A 19700-nucleotide genomic window follows, 5' to 3' on the forward strand; every position below is an offset into this window, starting at 1 on the left:
TGGGAATGAAAGGAGTATGTACTTGTATCCCTCGCTCAGTTAAAGGAAAAAGAACCCCGAAGCTCAAGCCCTGCACACTTAGGCCAGGGTGATGCGGGTGGACGGGGCCGGGGCGCTCAGGGAGAGTGGCACGGCCACCTGGAGCACCTCGCCGAGCCGGCCCTCCCCCTGCCCGCCTGCAGCGAGCTGACGGTGTCTCACATCGGCGTGTGGGCATCAGGGGAGTGGGAGTGCTCGGTGTCCACGGCCCAGGGCAACGCCAGCAAGAAGGTGGAGATCGTGGTGCTGGAGACCTCGGCCTCCTACTGCCCGGCTGAGCGAGTGGCCAACAACCGCGGGGACTTCAGGTGCGGCCGCCTCTGCTGCCCCAGAGGAACCCCCTCCCAGCCCCCACCCCCACTCCTGCGTCTGACAACACCGGTGACCAGGGTCTCCCCATCTGCTCTGAGATGCAGACAGCACTTTTGTCGTCCAGCTCCAAGTGCCACTGTCCCGCTGCTGTATTGACAGAGCCCTTGTCTTTTGGTATGAACTCCCCATCTGAGATGTGCTGTGCAGAACAGGAAGTTTGGGTGGATTTTTCTGTTTCTTTGGTTTGCTTCCTTACATTAACAGTACACAAAACTCTCACACAACAAACACGCCATAATATCCCAATGGCCCCCTCAGTTAGCGAGGGCGGGTCTGTTCTCGCCGTTGTACAGCTGAGAATACTCAGGGGCGCCAAGGCTAAGTGACTTGAACTCAGGGCTCCGACTCTGAACACACACAGAGTTAGAGAGAAGGTGGGGCTCGGGAGCCCCTGGAAGGCCAGTCCAAACCCTCGCTTCTGAAGCCTTCCCCCAGGTCCCAAGGGGCCCGAGCATCCAGGTTCTTGAGGGCAGGGGAAGGACCCTTGCTCTGAGGGAAGGAAGAGCCTGGGGCAACAGCACACTCCTGCTTCTACCCCCAGGTGGCCTCGAACCCTGGCCGGCATCACAGCCTACCAGTCCTGCCTACAGTACCCGTTCACCTCAGTGCCCCTGAGCAGGGGTGCCCCGGGCACCCGAGCCTCCCGCCGGTGTGACCGAGCTGGCCGCTGGGAGCCCGGGGACTACTCCCACTGTCTGTACACCAACGACATCACCCGCGTGCTCTACACCTTTGTGCTGGTGAGGCCAGGAGAGGAGAGGGGCAGGGGGCATCCCGTCTGCTCTGGGTCGGGAAACGGGAAGGGGAGAAGCCCGCTGGCCCCACGGGGCCTGGAGGCCCCCTCACGGCCACTCCGCCGCCCCTCCTCTCTGTGGGCGTGCGCGGTGAAGGGCTCTTGTTCTCTCTATTTTCTTCTTCCAGGCAATTCAGACCACCCCCTCCCAGGGCCACCCCGAGCATCTTTAGTCCCAAACACAGCAAGGACAGCCTTAAGGGGGAAAACAAGGACAGCGTGAGGTGGTCCCATCGTCCTTAGGCCAGTGGTGTTCGGAGTGGACAGCCTTGAGTCCTGAGTTCATTCCTTCCTTGTGCCTCCTATCTTGATTAGACCCAGCTGGTGGGCTAGACCCCTCTCCCCAGGCACCGGCACCCTGAGCATCAGCACAGACAAGGGGGCCCCCTAGGGGCAGTTCTCGGCGAGAAGGAGCAGAACTGGACGGTCTCCTTTCTCCCCCTCAATTCTCCCAGATGCCCATCAACGCCTCCAACGCGCTGACCCTGGCCCACCAGCTGCGGGTGTACACGGCTGAGGCGGCCAGCTTCTCAGACATGATGGATGTTGTCTATGTGGCTCAGATGATCCAAAAATTTTTGGGTTATGTCGACCAGATCAAAGAGGTGAGATTCAACCCGGCCTCTGGGGCCCCTGGAAACCACCCCCTCCCTTGCTCAAGCCTCTTGTGTCCCAGCCCCTGGGCCCCAAACCCGACTCCTGCCCTCAGTGACTCCCTGCCCCCTGCCAGCTGGTGGAGGTGATGGTGGACATGGCCAGCAACCTGATGCTGGTAGACGAGCACCTGCTGTGGCTGGCCCAGCGTGAAGACAAGGCCTGCAGCGGCATCGTGGGTGCCCTGGAGCGCATCGGGGGGGCTGCCCTCAGCCCCCATGCCCAGCACATCTCTGTGGTAATATGGGCCGGCTGGGAGGAAGCTCCTTGGGGAGCCTCGCACTGGGAGGGACCTTAGAATCAACGGGGGCCAACCCTCGCCAGCCAGGACGGACACACTCCTCTCTTCGGGCAGCAAGTCCTCCAAGTATGCACCTGCCGTGCGCCCAGCTAGCCAGAGCACGGAGCATGACTCAGTGGAGTGGAATTCAGTTCCGAGCTGTCAGGAGCAGTGCAAAGGAGAGGGGGCCAGTGAGAGGGAGAAGTTGTGCAAGACTTCACGGTGGGGAATGGAACCGTAGCACCAGCTCAAGGAACTAGAGGGGCTTGGGATCAGGGTGACAGCACTGTGATGGAACAAGGAGTGATGGAGACATCTGTCCCCTGAAAAGAGGGTGACATTGCCAGGGGTGGGTTGTGAACCCATTAGCAACCACAGGGGAGCAAGATGCTGTGCTAGGCACTTCCAGAGGTACAAGGAGGCTGGACGTGGACCCTGCTCCACGGTTTAGTTGGGGTGGCAGAACTAGTATCTGTTGAGAAGTGAGCAAGATACAAGGTAGGGTGTGAGTGGGAGGAAAGGTCTTAGGAGGAAGAAGGTGCCATCGCTAGGGGTAGGGGAGACTCGGCAGCAGACCTAAGACTGCCAAGCCTTGGGAAGATGGGAAGGAAGAATGCGTAGGGGGACACAGCCTGAGCAAACCCGCAGAGAGGGACCGTGTGGTCTCAGCAGGAAGCCAAGAGAGAGCCGCCAGATCTCAAATGGGGGGGGGGGGGAGTGACAAGTTCCCTGTCCCTAGAACTCAAGAAACGTGGCATTGGAGGCCTACCTCATCAAGCCACACAGCTACGTGGGGCTGACCTGCACAGCCTTCCAGAGAAGGGAGGCGGGAGTGCTGGGCATACGGCCCGGAAGCCCCGGCCAGAACCCCTCCCCGGAGCCAGAGCCCCTGGCCGATCAGCAGCTCCGCTTCCGCTGTACCACGGGGAGGCCCAGCATTTCTCTGTCGTCCTTCCACATCAAGGTGGGCACTGGGGGAGGCGTGTGGGGGCGGATGCTAAGAGGGGATGTGCCCAGATGCAGGTGCCTCGTGGGAGTGGGTGCTGTGAGTGGAAGCTGCTCCAGAAAAGGGGTAGAGGGGAGGGGGGAGGGGGTAACCGTTAGGCCTTGGAGTCCTAGGGGGTCCTAGATGTCTCTGAGGAACTCCGATGTCCCCCCAGAACAGCGTGGCCCTGGCCTCCATCCAGCTGCCGCCCAGTCTGTTCTCGTCCCTTCCGGCTGCCCTGGCTCCCCCTGTCCCCCCAGACTGCACCCTGCAACTGCTCGTCTTCCGAAACGGCCGCCTCTTCCGCAGCCACGGCAACACCTCACGTCCTGGAGCCCCTGGGCCTGGCAAGAGGCGTGGCGTGGCCACCCCTGTCATCTTTGCAGGAACCAGTAAGGCACTGAACTTCCCACACCTCTTCCTGCCCTTCCTTCACCCACAGCACCCCCTAAGAGCCTGGGGGAGTGGCAGAGGAGAGTGACCACACCCCATTTCCCAGGAGGATAGGGGACAGAGACATCCTGTAAAGGGCTTCTGGAGAAAAGCCTCAGGAAGACATTGGGATTTATATCCCAGATTTGTCAAATTGCAAGAGTTAAAAACACAGACCCTTGACCCACCTTGGCCTCCCTCCCTCCCTCCGACCTCCTAACCTGGTGCCAACTTTCCCTCTCCGGGTGCCCCCGCTCCCTCCATCCCCGAGTCCTCTCTTCACCTTTTGTTCCCTGAGTACAAGTACCTTCCACCTTCCTGTCCCTGACCCCAGCCCCAGAGTCCCCTCTTTTCAGGTAGGTCACCACCATTCATTCGGCACTTGGAACAGGCCACCTCCCAGTGCTTTATTTTTCTTAAAAAAAATTTTTTTTTAAGTTTATTTATTTATTCTGAGAGAGACAGAGACAGCGTGAGCAGGGGAGGGGCAGAGAGAGAGAGAGAGAGGGAACTCCACACAGGCTCCGCATTGCCAGCGCAGAGCCTGATGCGGGGCTCGAACCCAGGAAACCGCGAGATCACCACCTGAGCCGAAACTGAGAGTCAGATGCTTAACCGACTGAGCTACCCAGGCGCCCCCTGGTGCTTTATTTTGATCCATCCCTGTGTCACCCTGGTGAGACTGACCACCTGGAAGGCAGGGCCCGAACTGGCACCTAACCATGTCCCGAAGTCCGGCCGGCGCCTGGCCTGCGGGCGTTCAGTGCACGCTCGGGCTGTTCACTCGCTGCCACCTAGTTCCATACAGCCAGCCTCCCCGCAGCCCGGTTCCACCCGTGTGGACCTCCCTGTCTCCCACAGGTGGCTGTGGTGTGGGGAACCTGACCGAGCCAGTGGCCGTCTCGCTACGGCATTGGGCTGAAGGGGCCGAACCCATGGCAGCTCGATGGAGCCAGGACGGGCCGGGCGGCCCGGGGGCTTGGAGCCCCGAGGGCTGCCAGCTCCGCTCCAGCCAGCCCAACGTCAGCTCCCTGCACTGCCAGCACTTGGGCAACGTGGCCGTGCTCATGGTGAGTGCGACAGGGGCCCGGAGGCTGGGAGAACTCCGGGGAATGTGTGGGAGGTGAGAATGGGGGTGTTCGGATCACCTGGGGCCACAGAGAACTACAGAGAGGACAGCAGCCTTATGGGGCCTCGTAACTGTAGGACTCATGGGGATACGTCCCTCTGGCCTTCCCCACACCTTTTCATCTTTCAGGAGACAGGGAGGTTCTGCCTCCGCTCATCGAAAGAGATGGACCTGGAACTCCCCAGCCCCGGTGTTCACATCCTGCACTCTCTGAGACCCAGATTGTTAAAGTGGAAAAAAAAAAAAATCTGGGAACATTTCTCCTTTCTGGTCACCCCACTCCCTCACCACATTTTGCAGCCCGCTCTCCCAGATCAGCTGGATGATAGAAACTTCCAGCTCTTGCCTCATCCCTGATTTTCAGGCTGAGGCTCAGAAAAGCTCCCGGAAGGGCAAGAGACTAGGAGGGAGGAATAGGCAGGCAGTAGATGATTAACACTGCCTAAGACTGACTTCCTAAGAGCGGACTCGCAGCACTTACATCTTCACCTACCTGGACGGACTAGGGGCCAAAGCTGACAGGGCTTGGGGAAAGGAAAAGCGGCCTGGGGGGCTGGCCAGGACTCCGTGGGGTGGCCTCTACCCCTGGCTTCCTAATACGTCCTCTTTCCTACTCTTTCTAGGAGCTGAGTGCCTTCCCCAGGGAGGTAGGGGGCTCAGGGGCAGGGCTGCACCCTGTCGTGTATCCCTGCACCGCCCTGCTGCTGCTCTGCCTCTTCTCCACCATCATCACCTACATCCTCAACCACAGGTGGGAGCGCCCGCAGGAGGGCTGGGCGAGGAGGGAGGGCTGTGGATCTCACCAAGTACTGGCCAAGTGTTCCTTTCCCCAGTGGGGCCACATGACTTTCTTGGGCCCTTGCCTAGCATTTTATTTGCAGGGTCTAGAGCTGGAAAACACACCTTGGGGGTTAAGCCCTTCCTGCCCTGGGGCCTCTATCACACTCGCACACATGTATGCACATAGATATCTGCCTTTCCCTCTTGCTCTCTGAATTACCTTGAGACCCCATGGACCTGATCTTGGGCTGAGTGGCCCATTAATTACTGTTTTTGGGGCAGCTCCATCCACGTGTCCCGGAAGGGCTGGCACATGCTGCTGAACTTGTGCTTCCACATGGCCATGACCTCCGCCGTCTTTGCAGGAGGCATCACACTCACCAACTACCCGACGGTCTGCCAGGCAGTAAGCAGGAGAAGGGGCTGGAGCGGGGCGGGGGGCGCTCCTAGATGAGTGATGGCAGCCTAGGCACAGAGTCTGTGGGTGCAGGGGGAAAAGGGGACTCATGCTAACAGGCCCCAGCTCCACTGTTGTGTCCAACCTTGCTGGGGTCAGGGGCATGAGAGGAGGGGAGGTAAGAAGTAGAGAAACTATGAGATGGGTCTTCAAAGTGGAGAATGGGGTCTGCAAGGAGAGGTCAGGGACAAGCCAGAAAGCAAGAGCAGGGGTGTCAAGTCTCCGGAGTGGGAGAGAACCCCGGGCTGGAAGTTGAGAGGGTGACCATGGGGTCAGAACCTTGAGGAGGATCTGGGTAGAGCTGGGGATGGGAACCTGGGAGGAGCGGGAGAACGCTGCGCACGGAGGCTCTGGGGTGGCTCCAGTCGTAGCGGCCCCGTCCCCCAGCGTCAGTGGCCTCACCCTGCAGGTGGGTGTCACTCTGCACTACTCTTCACTGTCCACACTGCTCTGGATGGGTGTGAAGGCCCGCGTCCTCCACAAGGAGCTCACCTGGAGAGCGCCCCCTCCACAAGAAGGGGACTCTGCCCCGCCCGCTCCCCGTCCCATGCTCCGGTACATGCCTCGACTGTCAGCTTTGCAAGGGTGAAGGGTTCAGAGGCGGGTATAGAACACCAAGCTCTGTCCTCCCAGGGTGGATGCAGGGTGGGTCCAAGATCCTGGGAGATCACGCTCCAAAGAGAGAAGGCCCTAGGTGGCACCAGGTTGCCCAAGGCCATGGGGTGGGTGCACCCTTAGGGCTTTTCCCGCATGACAAAGCCAGGGAAAGAAGAGACTCCAAAGGGCATTGGACAGGGATCCTGGCCATGTGAGCAGCATCCTGATTTCTGCAGTGTTTAAGGTGAGAGAGCAATTCTAGCCTCTCTCCCTTAGAACAGTCTTGGCCAAGTCCCCTAGGAATCTACTGAACCTGCCCCGTAGGGGCCTTGCGTCCCAGGCAAAAAATTCTGACAGAATTTAAAGGGGAAGGAGGATGGGACAGAGACCCTGAGTCAAGGTTTCCGAGCACCTGGTTCCAATTCCCTTGGTTCCCCATCTCTCTGACCCCCAAACCCCATTCCTCCCTAGGTTCTATCTGATCGCTGGAGGGATCCCACTCATTATCTGTGGCATCACAGCTGCTGTCAACATCCACAACTACCGGGACCACAGCCCCTAGTGAGCGCCGCTGCCCACCCGCCCCAAACCCACCCACCCTGACACTGGACACCTTCTACTTCCTTGGCAGGGGCACCTGCCAGGCCCGCTCAGCCGGCGACCCACCCCAAACCCATGCATGTTGACTCAGCCAACCTCTGCTTTTCCACTCACCATGTCCTATCACCCCAGCCACCCAGCCACCTCAGATGTGCTCCCCCTCCTCATCCACTGCCTGTGTCTCCCCTCAGCTGCTGGCTGGTGTGGCGTCCAAGCCTAGGAGCCTTCTACATCCCGGTGGCTTTGATTCTGCTGATCACCTGGATCTATTTCCTGTGTGCAGGGCTGCGCTTAAGGGGTCCTCTGGCACAGAGCCCAAAGGGGGGCACCAGCAGGGTCTCCCTGGAGCCAGGGGAGGAGCTCAGGGCTTCCACCAGGCTCAGGAGCAGCGGCCCCTTCCTGAATGACTCAGGTTCCCTTCTGGCTACTGGGAGCGCGGGGGTGATGACACCCGGGCCCCCGGAGGATGGTGACGGCCTCTATTCTCCGGGAGTCCAACTGGGGGCGCTGGTGACCACGCATTTCCTGTACCTGGCCATGTGGGCCTGTGGGGCTCTGGCCGTGTCCCAGCGCTGGCTGCCCCGGGTGGTGTGCAGCTGCCTGTACGGGGTGGCAGCCTCCGCCCTGGGACTCTTCGTCTTCACCCACCACTGTGCCAGGCGCAGGGACGTCAGGGCCTCCTGGCGTGCCTGCTGCCCCCACGCCTCCGCCCCCGGCGCCTCACCCCGGGCCGTGCCCGCTGCCTCAGAGGACGGTTCCCCTGTGTTCGGAGAGGGGCCTCCCTCCCTCAAGTCCTCCCCGAGCGGCAGCAGCGGCCACGCGCCGCCCCTGGGCCCCTGCAAGCTCACCAACCTGCAGCTGGCCCAGAGTCAGGTGTGCGAGGCCGGGGTGGTGGCCCGCGGGGAAGGGGAGCCAGAGCCCACGGGCTCCCGGGGGAGCCTCGCGCCCCGCCACGCCAACAACTTGCACCACGGGCGCCGAGTGCACAAGAGTCGGGTCAAGGGGCACCGCGCGGGGGAGGCCGGCGCCAAGAACCGGCTCAAGGCGCTGCGCGGGGGCGCGGCGGCCGGGGCGCCGGAGCTGCTGTCCAGCGAGAGCGGCAGCCTGCACAACAGCCCGTCCGACAGCTACCCGGGCAGCAGCCGCAACAGCCCGGGCCTCCAGCTCGAGGGCGAGCCCATGCTCACGCCGTCGGAGGGCAGCGACACGAGTGCGGCGCCGCCCCCCGAGGCGGGCCGGCCAGGCCAGCGCCGCAGCGCCAGTCGCGACAACCTCAAGGGTGGCGGGGGCGGCGCGCTGGAGAGGGAGAGCAAGCGCCGCTCGTACCCGCTCAACGCGGCCAGTCTGAACGGCGCGCCCAAGGGGGCCAAGTACGACGACATCACCATGACGGGCACGGAGGCGGCCGGAGGCCCCTGCATGAAGACGGGGCTCTGGAAGAGCGAAACCACCGTCTAGGGCGGGGGTGGGCGACGCTGTAGGACAGGCTAGCCATGTGGCCCTGTCACCCAGGCTGCTGGGGGGGAGGGGGGGCGGGGCCTCAAAGACGTCAACCGGTACATCAACGGGTTTGAGGTAGAGGCGCCCATGGCTGCGGCTCGGCACACCAGCTTTAGTCCTGGAGGCTGGGGAAAACGACAGGGGGAGGCCTGCCACCGCCAAGAGGGCAGTCCCTCTGGGGTAGCGACAATCCCAGGACCACAGGCATGATACATTTCCGTCCCAGCCCAGGCTAGTTTTGGCAGTCAAATCTGTGCCGTCCAGGGTAGCAGGGGAGGTCCTGCCAGCCCGTGGAGTGGGAGACTGCCCCCCCCCCCAGAGCCCCCAGGTGGGCTCCTCCTTAGGTACTCCCCACAGCTTATCCACCGTGCCTCACTGATGGTCATCAGCCTGATCAGGAAGACTCAGATGACAGGAGCTTGAGAACAGCGTTCTCTCCTCACTGCCCTCGTCAGAAGTCAGCCCTCTGTGCCTAGATCCTAGGGCCTCTCCCCAACCCTGCTCTTGGCCAACCAGGGGGCCAGCCTAGCAGTTGAACCAGGTGACCAGGACCTATAGGTGCTGCTTTTAAGATAAACTATGCAAGAGAAGGTAGAACCGTATGAAAGCAGCTCTGGAGATGGGAGTTCTAGGGAAGGGGGTGGGAGCAGGTGGGAAGGTTGCACCATCAGGGACGGTGGGACACTTCCCACAGGAGTGGTCCACACACTACATGGCAGGGCTGTAGAGGGGGCGTCCCAGGACAAAGCCAAGGCCCTACACCTGAGAAGCTGACTCTGCCAGATGCCTGGGAAGGATCTGAGGGAAGTAGAGAGTCGTAGTGCTTAGATTTGGAGCTGAAGGCAGTCACGCCCTAAACCTGGCCCTATAAACAGTGCTCCGAAGAGAGGCTCTACCACAAGGCTGCAGGTAGTGTTGGGGAAGCACTTATTGTTCAGTTGCAAGCCCCACACCCCTAGTCTCAGCTTTCTAACACCATGGGGCTGAGGAAGAGACTTCCCTGCCTCCATGAGGCCGTATGGAAGGACCAGTCCAAGAACTGACCTCTAAGTCAGGTTAGGGAGAAACCTCCCAAACATCAAACTGGCTTCCTGCCTCACAGACTCCCAAGCTGAATCCCTCAAGGTATCAGGTAGGGTCCCTGCAGCTCACCCGGGCCCTGTGCCTTCACTACTTTTAAACACCAGCACCCATATTTTCCCCCAACCTAAAAAGTCACCACCAGCCTTTTACTAAAGGACCCAGTGAAGGTGGAGGGAAACCTGGGCCTGGTGAAGAACAGGAAAACAAGACCTGGTCTAGGTCCCCTCCCAGCGTCCATGTCACTGCAGCCTGATCACGAAGGCAAAAGACATAAGGGAGGGGAGAAAACCCACACACCTTGGGATGAATCCTGTTATTTATGCTTGCTGCACAGACAATATTAGACAAAAAGAAAAAAAAAAAAAGCTTCGTATTATTCTTCCACATATGCTGGCTGCCGTTTACATACCCTGCCAATGCCTTAGCACTGGAGAGCTTTTGCAATACGCTGGGGAAAAAAGGGAGGGAGGGGATGAAAAGTGCCAAAGAAAACATGTTTTTAAAAGCTTGAGTTTTATACAATAGAATGTTTTCTAGCAGATGCCTCTTGTTTTAATATATTAAAATTTTGCAAAGCCCTTGAGCTATAACCTTAGTCCACCCACGGTCCTTTTGTTATGAAGTGGAGGATTTCATGACCTCATACACAAGAACCCATCGATGCCTATAGATGGACACTGGGCCCACAGCTGCCCGGTTCCTGTCCTCTGGGGGTTGATACCATTCGAGATACCACCCGCTCCACACCAGCAGTGAGGGCCCATCATCAGGCCTGTAGCAGCAGCATTGTACCTGGTTCAAACCAGGAGGAAGCCTAACCTCCTCCAACCAGTCTAGGAGGGAAGCCATCCCACGTAATACAAACATGGGCCACTTCTCCAGCACCAAAGGACCGATTCTCTCCAAGCCAATCGTCCCTGCACTGCTCCCAACTTCTATTCCAGGACCCAGGGTCCAGGTAATTGCAGAGTCCCTTGGTTCCTTTAAACAAGAAAACACCTAAGGACTTACATATGCTGATTTCTCCAGATAGGACAGGATTATTATTAAGCTGCTGTCAGAATGTGGTGAGTGCTCCCCCGGATGTACATCAGGGAGGGTTAGAAACACTCCTGGCAGCCTGTCTTGCAGCTTGAGCTTTTTCAAAGTCCTTAATTTCCTGAGGGGTACGCAAATACTGCTCTATTTCACTATCAGATATGTTCTCATCTCCGGTGACTGTGGAGACTGGGGGTGGGGGGCAGATCCGCTTTGGGGGCTTCAACATGCAAGGTGGGAGGAGAGGGGTGGGACTAGCTGGCCGCTTCCCCTCAGGCAAATCTAAGGAACTACTCGCCACCTCCTCTTTTCCCTGCTCTGGCCCCTGACACCATTCCCGCAGCTCCTTCTCCCCAGCTTCCATCTCTGCCGTTCCATCGCGAAAGGCCTTGCGGACCAACGTGTGGCGGTGCTGAAGAAGGTCACCGATGTGCTTCACCACAGAGCGCTTGTCGAGCTTCAGAACCTGCAGCCAGGCCAGCCGCTCGGCCATCCGCAGCAGCACGGAGAGCAGCTCCTGCAAGCGGGAGGAAGCAGGGTAGGGCAGGTCCACGTTCGCCAGTTTACAGAAACGGGCCAGGGAACACGTCAGCCGATTCGAAGGCTGCAGCGACTGCCATGCCAGAAAAGTAGCAGCAGTGATGACAGGCAAGGGATGCCGCCCAGTCACCAGCCACGTCTCATCCGCCAGCTCCACCAGCTGCAATGTTCGCGACAGCATCTTCTCTTTGTCTTCCACGTATTTGGGTGGCACAGACGGGGAGGCTTGGAACAGTCTGAAGCTGAAATGACCAAAAGGAGAGTCTGGTCTCGATGCCCATGGGGGAGGGGACTGCTCTTCCCAAGTGAAGAAAAGCAGTCCACTCCAGGTGGGCTGTTCTGTCCTCTTGGAACAAATACTCAAACTTGCTGGCAGTGGGTTTATACAGGTGCTGAGAGAAGACAGGCTGTGTCTCCCACCCGTGAGGTGAAGGGCAGGAGCATGCAGGGGGGAAGCTAATGTGTCAGCGACCCTGTCGGCCAGTATTCTCCGTACTTTACACATGCTCTCCTATCATCCACTCTACACCCCATTATGTGCATTTATAGTTAAAAATCTGGCCCAGAGTCATCCAGCTAGGAAGTAACCAGGCAAACCCAACACAACTTGACACTGGTAGCCTGTGCCTTCTACTCTATTTTCAGAAAAGAAAAAAAGAAAAGAAAAGAAAAGAGAAGAGAAGAGAAGAGAAGAGAAGAGAAGAGAAGAGAAAAGAGAAGAACGTGGCTCCTAAAAAAAATAAAATGAAAAAAAAAAAGCAGTAGCTTCCACCACTGGCCCAGTCACTAACATCTTGTCACCTCCACTTGCAGGTGATCCTGCTGAGGCAGGGCGGTCACACACAGCCAAGCAGGCCACGCACAACGTGAGAGCCGCAACTCAGCGGCCCGGTGACAAGGCTGATACCTGCGCTGCCTATATCAGGCATCAGGATGCAATAAAGGCAAAGGGATTCGGAAATGCCAAACAGTTTAGAAATGTGAAATGGAATCAGCTTTATCGCCAAGTACTAGGAAGAGAGACTACAAGAGCACAAGGGAGGGAGAACATAGATCTTCCTCCCAAATCCCTTTAGATGCGCTTTGGTGAAAAAGTGACAGAAAGGTAAAAAGATTGAGGGCTAAGGGTCCATCCCGTCCCGGGGGTTCCCGGTAGGCAGGTACCTGCTACAGTACGTCTTCACCAGGTCTGCCAAGCACAGCGAGGGCACATCCAGCCCCAGGAGCTTCACTATCTGCATGTAGGTGCCAGAAAACACATCCAAATCTGCATACAACAGGGCGCAGACGGTTCCCATGGTTAGGGGCCAGTTATGCTGTCGGCAGGTAATCAAGACACAGCACCCAACTAGCACCTCCTTCTTTTGCAGCCTGGCAGCACGGATGCCAGAGTGCCGGTACGCCTGCTGGTAGTAGGCAACTGCTGTGTCCTCAAATGTTGATGGCAACTGCAGGACTCGACAGAGGTCTCTCACTCGGCGGAGACCTAAGAAAGCCCACAGCCAGAGTCAGAGGGGTCAAAGGCACTACTGAGTGGCTCCTAGCAACTTCTGCTACACTTGCCTCCCATACCAGTTGCACAAATGATGTACTTTTCTACAATGACAGAAGTGACACTTGGTGAGGTCATTCTAAAGAGACAAAGAAATCTGGGGAAAGAAGTCACGTTTCAACCCACCACTCTTCAGGGGCTGGTGTGATTCAGAGCCAAGCCAAAGTGTGATCTGGGATGCTTAAATCAATCTTTAACATACCCCGACAAACCCACACTGTATACTGAATTGCCACCTCTCTTAGGCCATCTCCATTCTTTATTTCGGACTACCATTCTCTTCTACTCTACCTTACATAGCAATGCTGAAATCAGGAAAAGCAAGAGGATGCGCTGGACCATCAGAAGAATTTTCTTTAAGGCCACTGTATCATAAAAGGTTGAGTCTCACCTCGTTGCTGGCTGCGGCTAACTTGATCGTTTTCCCCTGTGCTTCGGGAATATGTTACTTCTGTAAGATAAGGGACAACAAATAGCTTTGTTTAGCCTTTATTCACCAGACCCCTGGCCTCCCACCACACAAAACCAGGGAGAATTCATATCATTAGGCTCTGCTCCCTGTCTCATGAAGGTGCCCATTTTTGCACATTAAAAGTCCATCTGGTTTTCTACATTCACAAGCAGTACCAAATACAGAGACTAAGGGGTGCCTGGGTGGCTCAGTCGGTTAAGCGGCCGACTTCAGCTCAGATCATGATCTCACAGTCTGTGAGTTCGAGCCCCGCCGTCAGGCTCTGTGCTGACAGCTCAGAGCCTGGAGCCTGTTTCAGATTCTGTGTCTCCCTCTCTCTGACCCTCCCCCGTTCATTCTCTGTCTCTCTCTGTCTCAAAAATAAATAAACGTTAAAAAAAAATTTAAAAAAATACAGAGACTGAGGAAGGTTAAGACTGCACTAAAGTGGCTTCAAGAGTTCCAAATTTGCAGCCATCCCTCCTGTATATCCAATCCACGCAATTTTCTTGACTGCTGATTTTGAGGGCTGCACTGGTCAGGGACTCAGAAAGAAAGAAAAAAAAAAAAAAAAAAGATGTGTTTGTCAATTACGGCTAAAGGCTCCTTCGGGCTCATACTTTTTCCGCACTTGTAAAGAATTCCATCCGTCCATCACACCCAAACTAGATAAATTGAGTGAAACTCTGTTTCTCTGTTTCATTTGGTCGACGTTTATGAGACCTAATACATGCCAGATACCGTACCAGGTGCTAGAAAAACGCAGAGGAATGGCCGCCCCTGCCCTCCTGCAGCGCTCGTTCACTTTAGGTCACTTTCTCCCGTAGTTAAGTGTACACGTGACAACAAGAGGGCGTGAGAGGAATAAGAGGAATCTGATGTCAATCCCTCCACCACCCCAGCCTATACCCGCGGCCCTGGAAAGGCCGGCACAAATACCTCGGAGGTTGCCCTCGTCGCTGAAGGTGGTAGTAAGGACTCCCTCGGTGACGACGCAGCCACAGTCTGAGCACACCAGCTGGCTCTGCGAATAGTGAGAGTCTTCCACGAGCTCAGTGGAGCCGCAATCGGGGCAGTGGCCTCCGCCCGGCATGTCACAACCCAGAGTCTCGGAACCTTTCAGGTATCTACTCGCACGTCCGCAACAGCAACAGCGCGGAAGCCGGTACTAGGAGGGGAGCCTTCTAAGCGCTGCACCTTTCTCTTCCGGCCAGAGCAAACGCGGTTTACGTAGGCAGTTCTGTACGCCGGCCGAGCGCCACTTCCGGTCCGGGTCTCTGCGGGCTCGGGTAGAAACGTGAGCTAGGAGAGAAGGTTCCTGGTGTGGACCGCGTCTTCGCCTTGCCTTCCCCCGGCGTCTGAGGTCGGTTTGAAGTGGGCCAGACCGGGGCGGGGGAGTTGAATTTAGGTGAGATTTCTTCTCACGTGGACACACATAACAGACAAGAAATTGTGGCCATTCCCAAACAAGTCTAACTCCTGAAATGCTGGGGGAATCGTAGATTCTCTGTTACTCTTTGGTAACAAATGTTGATTTTGGCCATAGTACAAAGTATGGTGAGAAAGCAGGAAATTATGTTCTACTCTCCAGAGTGGCTTTCCCAGGCAAGTTGTTTCCTGTCTATGCAGTCTATTTTTCTCAACGATAGAATGAGGGAATTGAATTAAAATCCAGAGTGACAAGGGGCGCCTGGGTGGCTCAGTCGTTGAAGCGTCCAACTTCAGCTCAGGTCGTGATCTCACAATTCATGACTTCAGGCTCCCCCTCGGGCTCTGTGCTGACAGCTCAGAGCTTGGAGCCTGCTTCAGATTCTGTGTCTCCCTCTCTCTCTGCCCTTCCCCCCTCCAAGCGTTTGCGCGCTCTCTCTCTCACTCTCTCTCAAAAATAAATAAACATTAAAAAAAATTTTTTTTAAATCCAGAGTGGCAAACTCAAATGCTTTCAGAGACTAGGCAAGGAATATCCAAGGGAGTTGATAGTGAAAGAATATGGAGTGATGAGGCTTTGGACAAACTGGAGGGTTCAAGCAGATGTAGATGTTTTAAAACTGAGCTTAAGCTGAGCTTTAAGATATTCCAAGATTCTGCTACAAAGTTCCTAGCTTGCTATAGTATAACTCAGAGAATCTTGAACAAAATTGTGCCTCTAGTGATACTATCACAGAAACCAAGCTTACAAATTTAAAATTATGTATGTTATGTTTGAATATAAATTAAAAGTCGCCAAAAGAGTCATGTAATCACACTCGTTAAGAATAAAGATTTTAACGCCTGAAAGGTTTAATCCATTGTGTCTGAAAAATAAGAAAGTTTAGTTAAATGACAAGGAACACCAAAGTCTGTCCATATGACTCCAAGAAAGCAGATGGGAGTCATCACAGCACGTGCCTAAAGTGTGTGCGGGGAATCTATTTCTCGGGCTGACAATGGAGAATTAGGCTCCTGGCATCAGCAGATTTTAGGAGCTGTTCTGGGCTTAATTTCAACCTTACATTGGGGGTTGGGGACGGAAGGTAAGATCAGCACTTTTCCCTGAGAACAGAAAATGTTTGGACAGCTCCTGTGCAGAATGGATTGAGGAATACGGATGTTTTGTCAGCCCCTTAACAAATTGGGATACTCCCTTGAGAATAAGGTACAGGTTACAGGTTACAAGATAAGATACAACTGCCTTCCTTAGAAGACTAATAAATTCTGCGTCCTAGAACTGAAAAGATTTCAAAATTAAAAATGGCGCTTACTAACCTGAAGAGACAGACGACACAGTGACCATGTACCCAGAGAGACCTCAAAGGATTGGGGCCTCAAAAAAGAAAGGGATCTGAGGAGACAGGGCGGTAGGTTCTTTTGAAAGAGCTGTAATCAGTGGTCGGTACAGAGGACTCTCTCTATGCCTAATGAGACTGTGAGTTACCTGGACCACAGTGGGGAACAAGGGCATCTCTGACATAAAGATTGCATATTACCTGCAATCCAAGCATCAGCTTTCCCTGCTTCAAATGTTGCTTACCTTTAGTATAAATTGGGAAGGAGGTGCTGTGCCTTACAAGGATTGCCCGTTCAATGGAAGCCCCCCCGGCTCACAAGCGCCTCCCCCTCTGCTCACAGCTGTTCCCCTCCCTTACTACCGCACGACGGAATTTCCTGCACCTCGGATCTCTGTGGGCTAGCCGCATGCTCTCCCACTGACCAATCGTCAGTTGACCTGGGAGCACAGAGCAGCCAGACTTCCATTTTCTCCTTTTCCACACCAGTATCACGAGACCGTTCATGCACCTTGCTGAAGGGTGGAGGAACTTAAGGTGATTGTAACATAAATGAGAAGTATGTTTGTAAAATGGGAAATTTCCTAAGACTCTCCTCACAGTTCAAGAGGTAAGCATTTAGAGAACAACCAAACCAGGGGTGCCTGGGTGGCTCGGTCAGTCGAGCCTCTGACTCTTGATTTTGACTCCGGCCATAATCTCACGGTCATGATCTCACGGCAATGAGATGGAACCTGTGTCAGGCTCCCATACCCATGGAGCCTGCTTAAGACTCTCCCTCTCCCTCTGCCCCTCCCTGGCTCGCTCTATCTCTCTCAAGAGAAAATAATAATAATAACAACTAAATTTTAAAAAACAACCAAACCAAAATACCTTCAAAAGCTGTCACCCCCCTCTTTTCCAGTTTCTTTCCTTGATGTGCATACTTAAATATATCACCCCATCCCCAAAAGACTGCTTTCTCAGAGCATGCGGACCTCCTCTTTTTAGAGAAGTCCCACCTACTACCCCAGGACTGGATCACACTGGAGCATTCACCTCCTTCCCCCAACCCAAGATACAGTAATCCCCAACAGTTCATTCTCTTACGTTTGAATTACTCGCTCCAGCCCCACACCACAAGGGGGCTTCAACACAATAGCTCTGGGTGGGCACTGGCATTCAAAGTCTCCTCTAGACTTGCCCACTAGTGCGAGGTGTGTGATAAGGATTTACTTCTGGCTGTCCAGCAGATAAATTCTGAGACACACCGGCATGCTTGTGTGTGCACAAAACACCCCTCAGAGACATCCATTAGTTTTATTTTTTTTTTTAATTTTTTTAACGTTTATTTATTTTTGAGACAGAGAGAGACAGAGCATGAACGGGGGAGGGTCAGAGAGAGGGGGGGACACAGAATCTGAAACAGGCTTCAGGCTCTGAGCTGTCAGCACAGAGCCCGACGCGGGGCTTGAACTCACAAACCGTGAGATCATGACCTGAGCGGAAGTCTGCCGCTTAACCGACTGAGCCACCCAGGCGCCCCCAACCATTAGTTTTAGACACTACAGTTGACATCCCTACGGGGGTGGGGAAATATGTTCCCAAGAGCAACATAATTGCACCAGGAGTGGTTCTTTACATTACCCTACAGAACAGCATCAGACTCCTCCCACCCCCAATTTTGTGCAGATCTTGAACCTAACTACATTAAAAAAAAAAAAAGTGGGATTTTACTAGAGTCCTCTGCCCATGAAAGTCACCTTAAAATTCTTCTTTTCCCAACATTACTCTTAGTAAAATGGAAGAGCGGTGTTATGATCCTTCAACCAGCGCCTATAAGGGGTAGCGGAGTGAGTGATTCTCTTTTCCAGTCACAAGTGTGTGATACCCCAAGGTACCACAAGGCCCCCAGACAGGCTGGGAGGTAGGCAGAACCCAGACCAGAAGATGGCGCTCTCTAGTAAGACTTGAAAGTCCAGGGGCGCCTGGCTGACTCGGTCGGCAACTCTTGGGGTCCTGAGTTTGGGCCCCCCACTGGGGGGTAGATTGTACTTAAGATTTACAAAAACCAATTTTAAGGCTTGTAAGTCTGGGGTTCTCCACTCTCTGAGGAAGAAGTACATTTATTTGCCTTTCTCTGGAAATTAGGACCGACACAACCTCCTAGTGCCCTTCCTGCTGTTATAGACTCTTCTAAGAGTTACCGTCATTCAGTGATAGTGATGATCTGTTTACCAGATGCTCCTCAAACCCCTCTCCCCCATGCCACCACCACCACCCCCACCCCAGCCTCTGAAACTGGAACCATGTTTCTTGTCTCTGTATAACCAGTGCCCACGTGGTGCCTGGCACACGGGCTTCTGGAATGCAGAGCGCCCAGAACGTGTGGATTTGAGTAGAAAGCTACTGGGGAGGGGAGGCTGTTGGAAAGGCTGCCCCAACCATGGTCCAGGTGTGAAATACAGACCTCAAGTCACAGTTCTTTCCAGAGAGGAGAGGGGAAAGGAAGACACTGCTGCTGTGGGGGCTGAAGGAAATTCCCACGCGTCCTCCTTCAGTTAGATGTGTGTATTCTACATAGTTGTTTGCCCGTCTAGCTCTCCCTCTGATTGCAAGTCTTTGTGGGAATATGTGGCTTTGTCGTCCCGGTGTCCAGGGGCCACCTTCTATACTGAGGGCTGGCATTCAGTGAGGAGCTAGTCCACTCCTATGAACACCTGTCCCAGGTGGGCCTGTAAGAAGCAACAGCTTCTAAGACTAAACTTCTCTGAGACAAGACGATTCTAATTTAGAACAAATCACCAGGGAGAGCTGGGCTGCCTCTGCTCCTTAATCTTGGCCTCACCCCTGGGCTCCTCCCAGCTCACTGGACCGAAAGGAAACCTTATCACTCTGAGCCAGTTTCACTCCGAGCCCTGAGGACACGCTCTCCTGTCACACTAAGTCTGGCAGGTGGCTCGGGCTGAGGAGTCTTTCTGACTGGATTGCCTTCCCATCACCTCAGCTCTTTGGTGGGAACTCAATCTTCTCTACCGCTATGGCCTACAGCACGAACTACCTAAATCCTGGTGCCAGCTAACTCCCCTTGCTCATATCCGCCTTCTCCTTTTGCATTGTTCATGCCATCCCCATTATACACATCGCCTTTCCTGGGCTGAGGATTAATGTGTTCCATTTCTTGAACTCCGAGGAACAAAGGCATCCGATAACTCTAAGAAGGTGGTCCCAGGCCACCATTCGCTGCACAGACTGAGAGCATGAATACCAGTCAGCTTACTTACCTGGAACATCCCTCCTCAGGGAGGCTGTGGCTTAGCTGGCCTCATCTTGAGAGGGAATCGAGTCATACTGTTTCCCCGCCTGGGCCAGTCCTCCAGGATCCCAAGAGAATTACAACATGATCTCCTTGACTCCCAAAGTGATCCTAGACTAGGGGTTAGCAAACTCTGTAAAGGGCCAGATAGCAAATATTTAGGTTTGGCAGATGGTAAGGTCTCTGTTACAACCCCTCAAGTCTGCTTTTATAACGTGGAAACAGCCATAGACAATTATGGGAACAAATGAGTATGGCTGTATTCCAGTAAAACTTTGTGGACACTGACATTTGAATTTCATGTAATGTTCGTGTGTCATGAAATACTGTTATTTTAATTGTAAGAATTTCAGTATTC

At 54.9% G+C, this 19700-nt stretch overlaps 2 protein-coding genes across 2 annotated transcripts in view; one reads left to right on the top strand and one right to left on the bottom strand.

The window, feature by feature from the left end:
• The window catches only part of ADGRA2 (adhesion G protein-coupled receptor A2), a 35147-nt gene extending 25035 nt beyond the window's left edge, over positions 1-10112 (top strand). The window contains exons 8-19 of the mRNA XM_049631408.1: positions 183-347; positions 953-1151; positions 1660-1809; positions 1935-2096; positions 2878-3102; positions 3299-3515; positions 4417-4625; positions 5308-5435; positions 5747-5870; positions 6331-6476; positions 6990-7079; positions 7310-10112. Of these exons, the coding sequence (XP_049487365.1) occupies positions 183-347; positions 953-1151; positions 1660-1809; positions 1935-2096; positions 2878-3102; positions 3299-3515; positions 4417-4625; positions 5308-5435; positions 5747-5870; positions 6331-6476; positions 6990-7079; positions 7310-8576 (3082 nt within the window). The 3' untranslated portion in view covers positions 8577-10112. The remainder of the gene's footprint in view (positions 1-182; positions 348-952; positions 1152-1659; positions 1810-1934; positions 2097-2877; positions 3103-3298; positions 3516-4416; positions 4626-5307; positions 5436-5746; positions 5871-6330; positions 6477-6989; positions 7080-7309) is intronic.
• On the bottom strand, positions 10048-15127 carry BRF2 (BRF2 RNA polymerase III transcription initiation factor subunit). Its single transcript, XM_049631412.1, has 4 exons — positions 14222-15127; positions 13223-13282; positions 12444-12765; positions 10048-11521 (listed from the first exon to the last, which is right to left on the bottom strand). Exons 1-4 carry the CDS (start codon positions 14373-14375, stop codon positions 10792-10794), a joined length of 1266 nt encoding a protein of 421 aa, XP_049487369.1. The 5' UTR covers positions 14376-15127; the 3' UTR covers positions 10048-10791.
• Between the last annotated feature and the right edge of the window lie 4573 nt (positions 15128-19700).

Source organism: Panthera uncia, chromosome B1 (assembly GCF_023721935.1).
Source record: "Panthera uncia isolate 11264 chromosome B1, Puncia_PCG_1.0, whole genome shotgun sequence".
Lineage (NCBI taxonomy): Eukaryota > Metazoa > Chordata > Mammalia > Carnivora > Felidae > Panthera > Panthera uncia.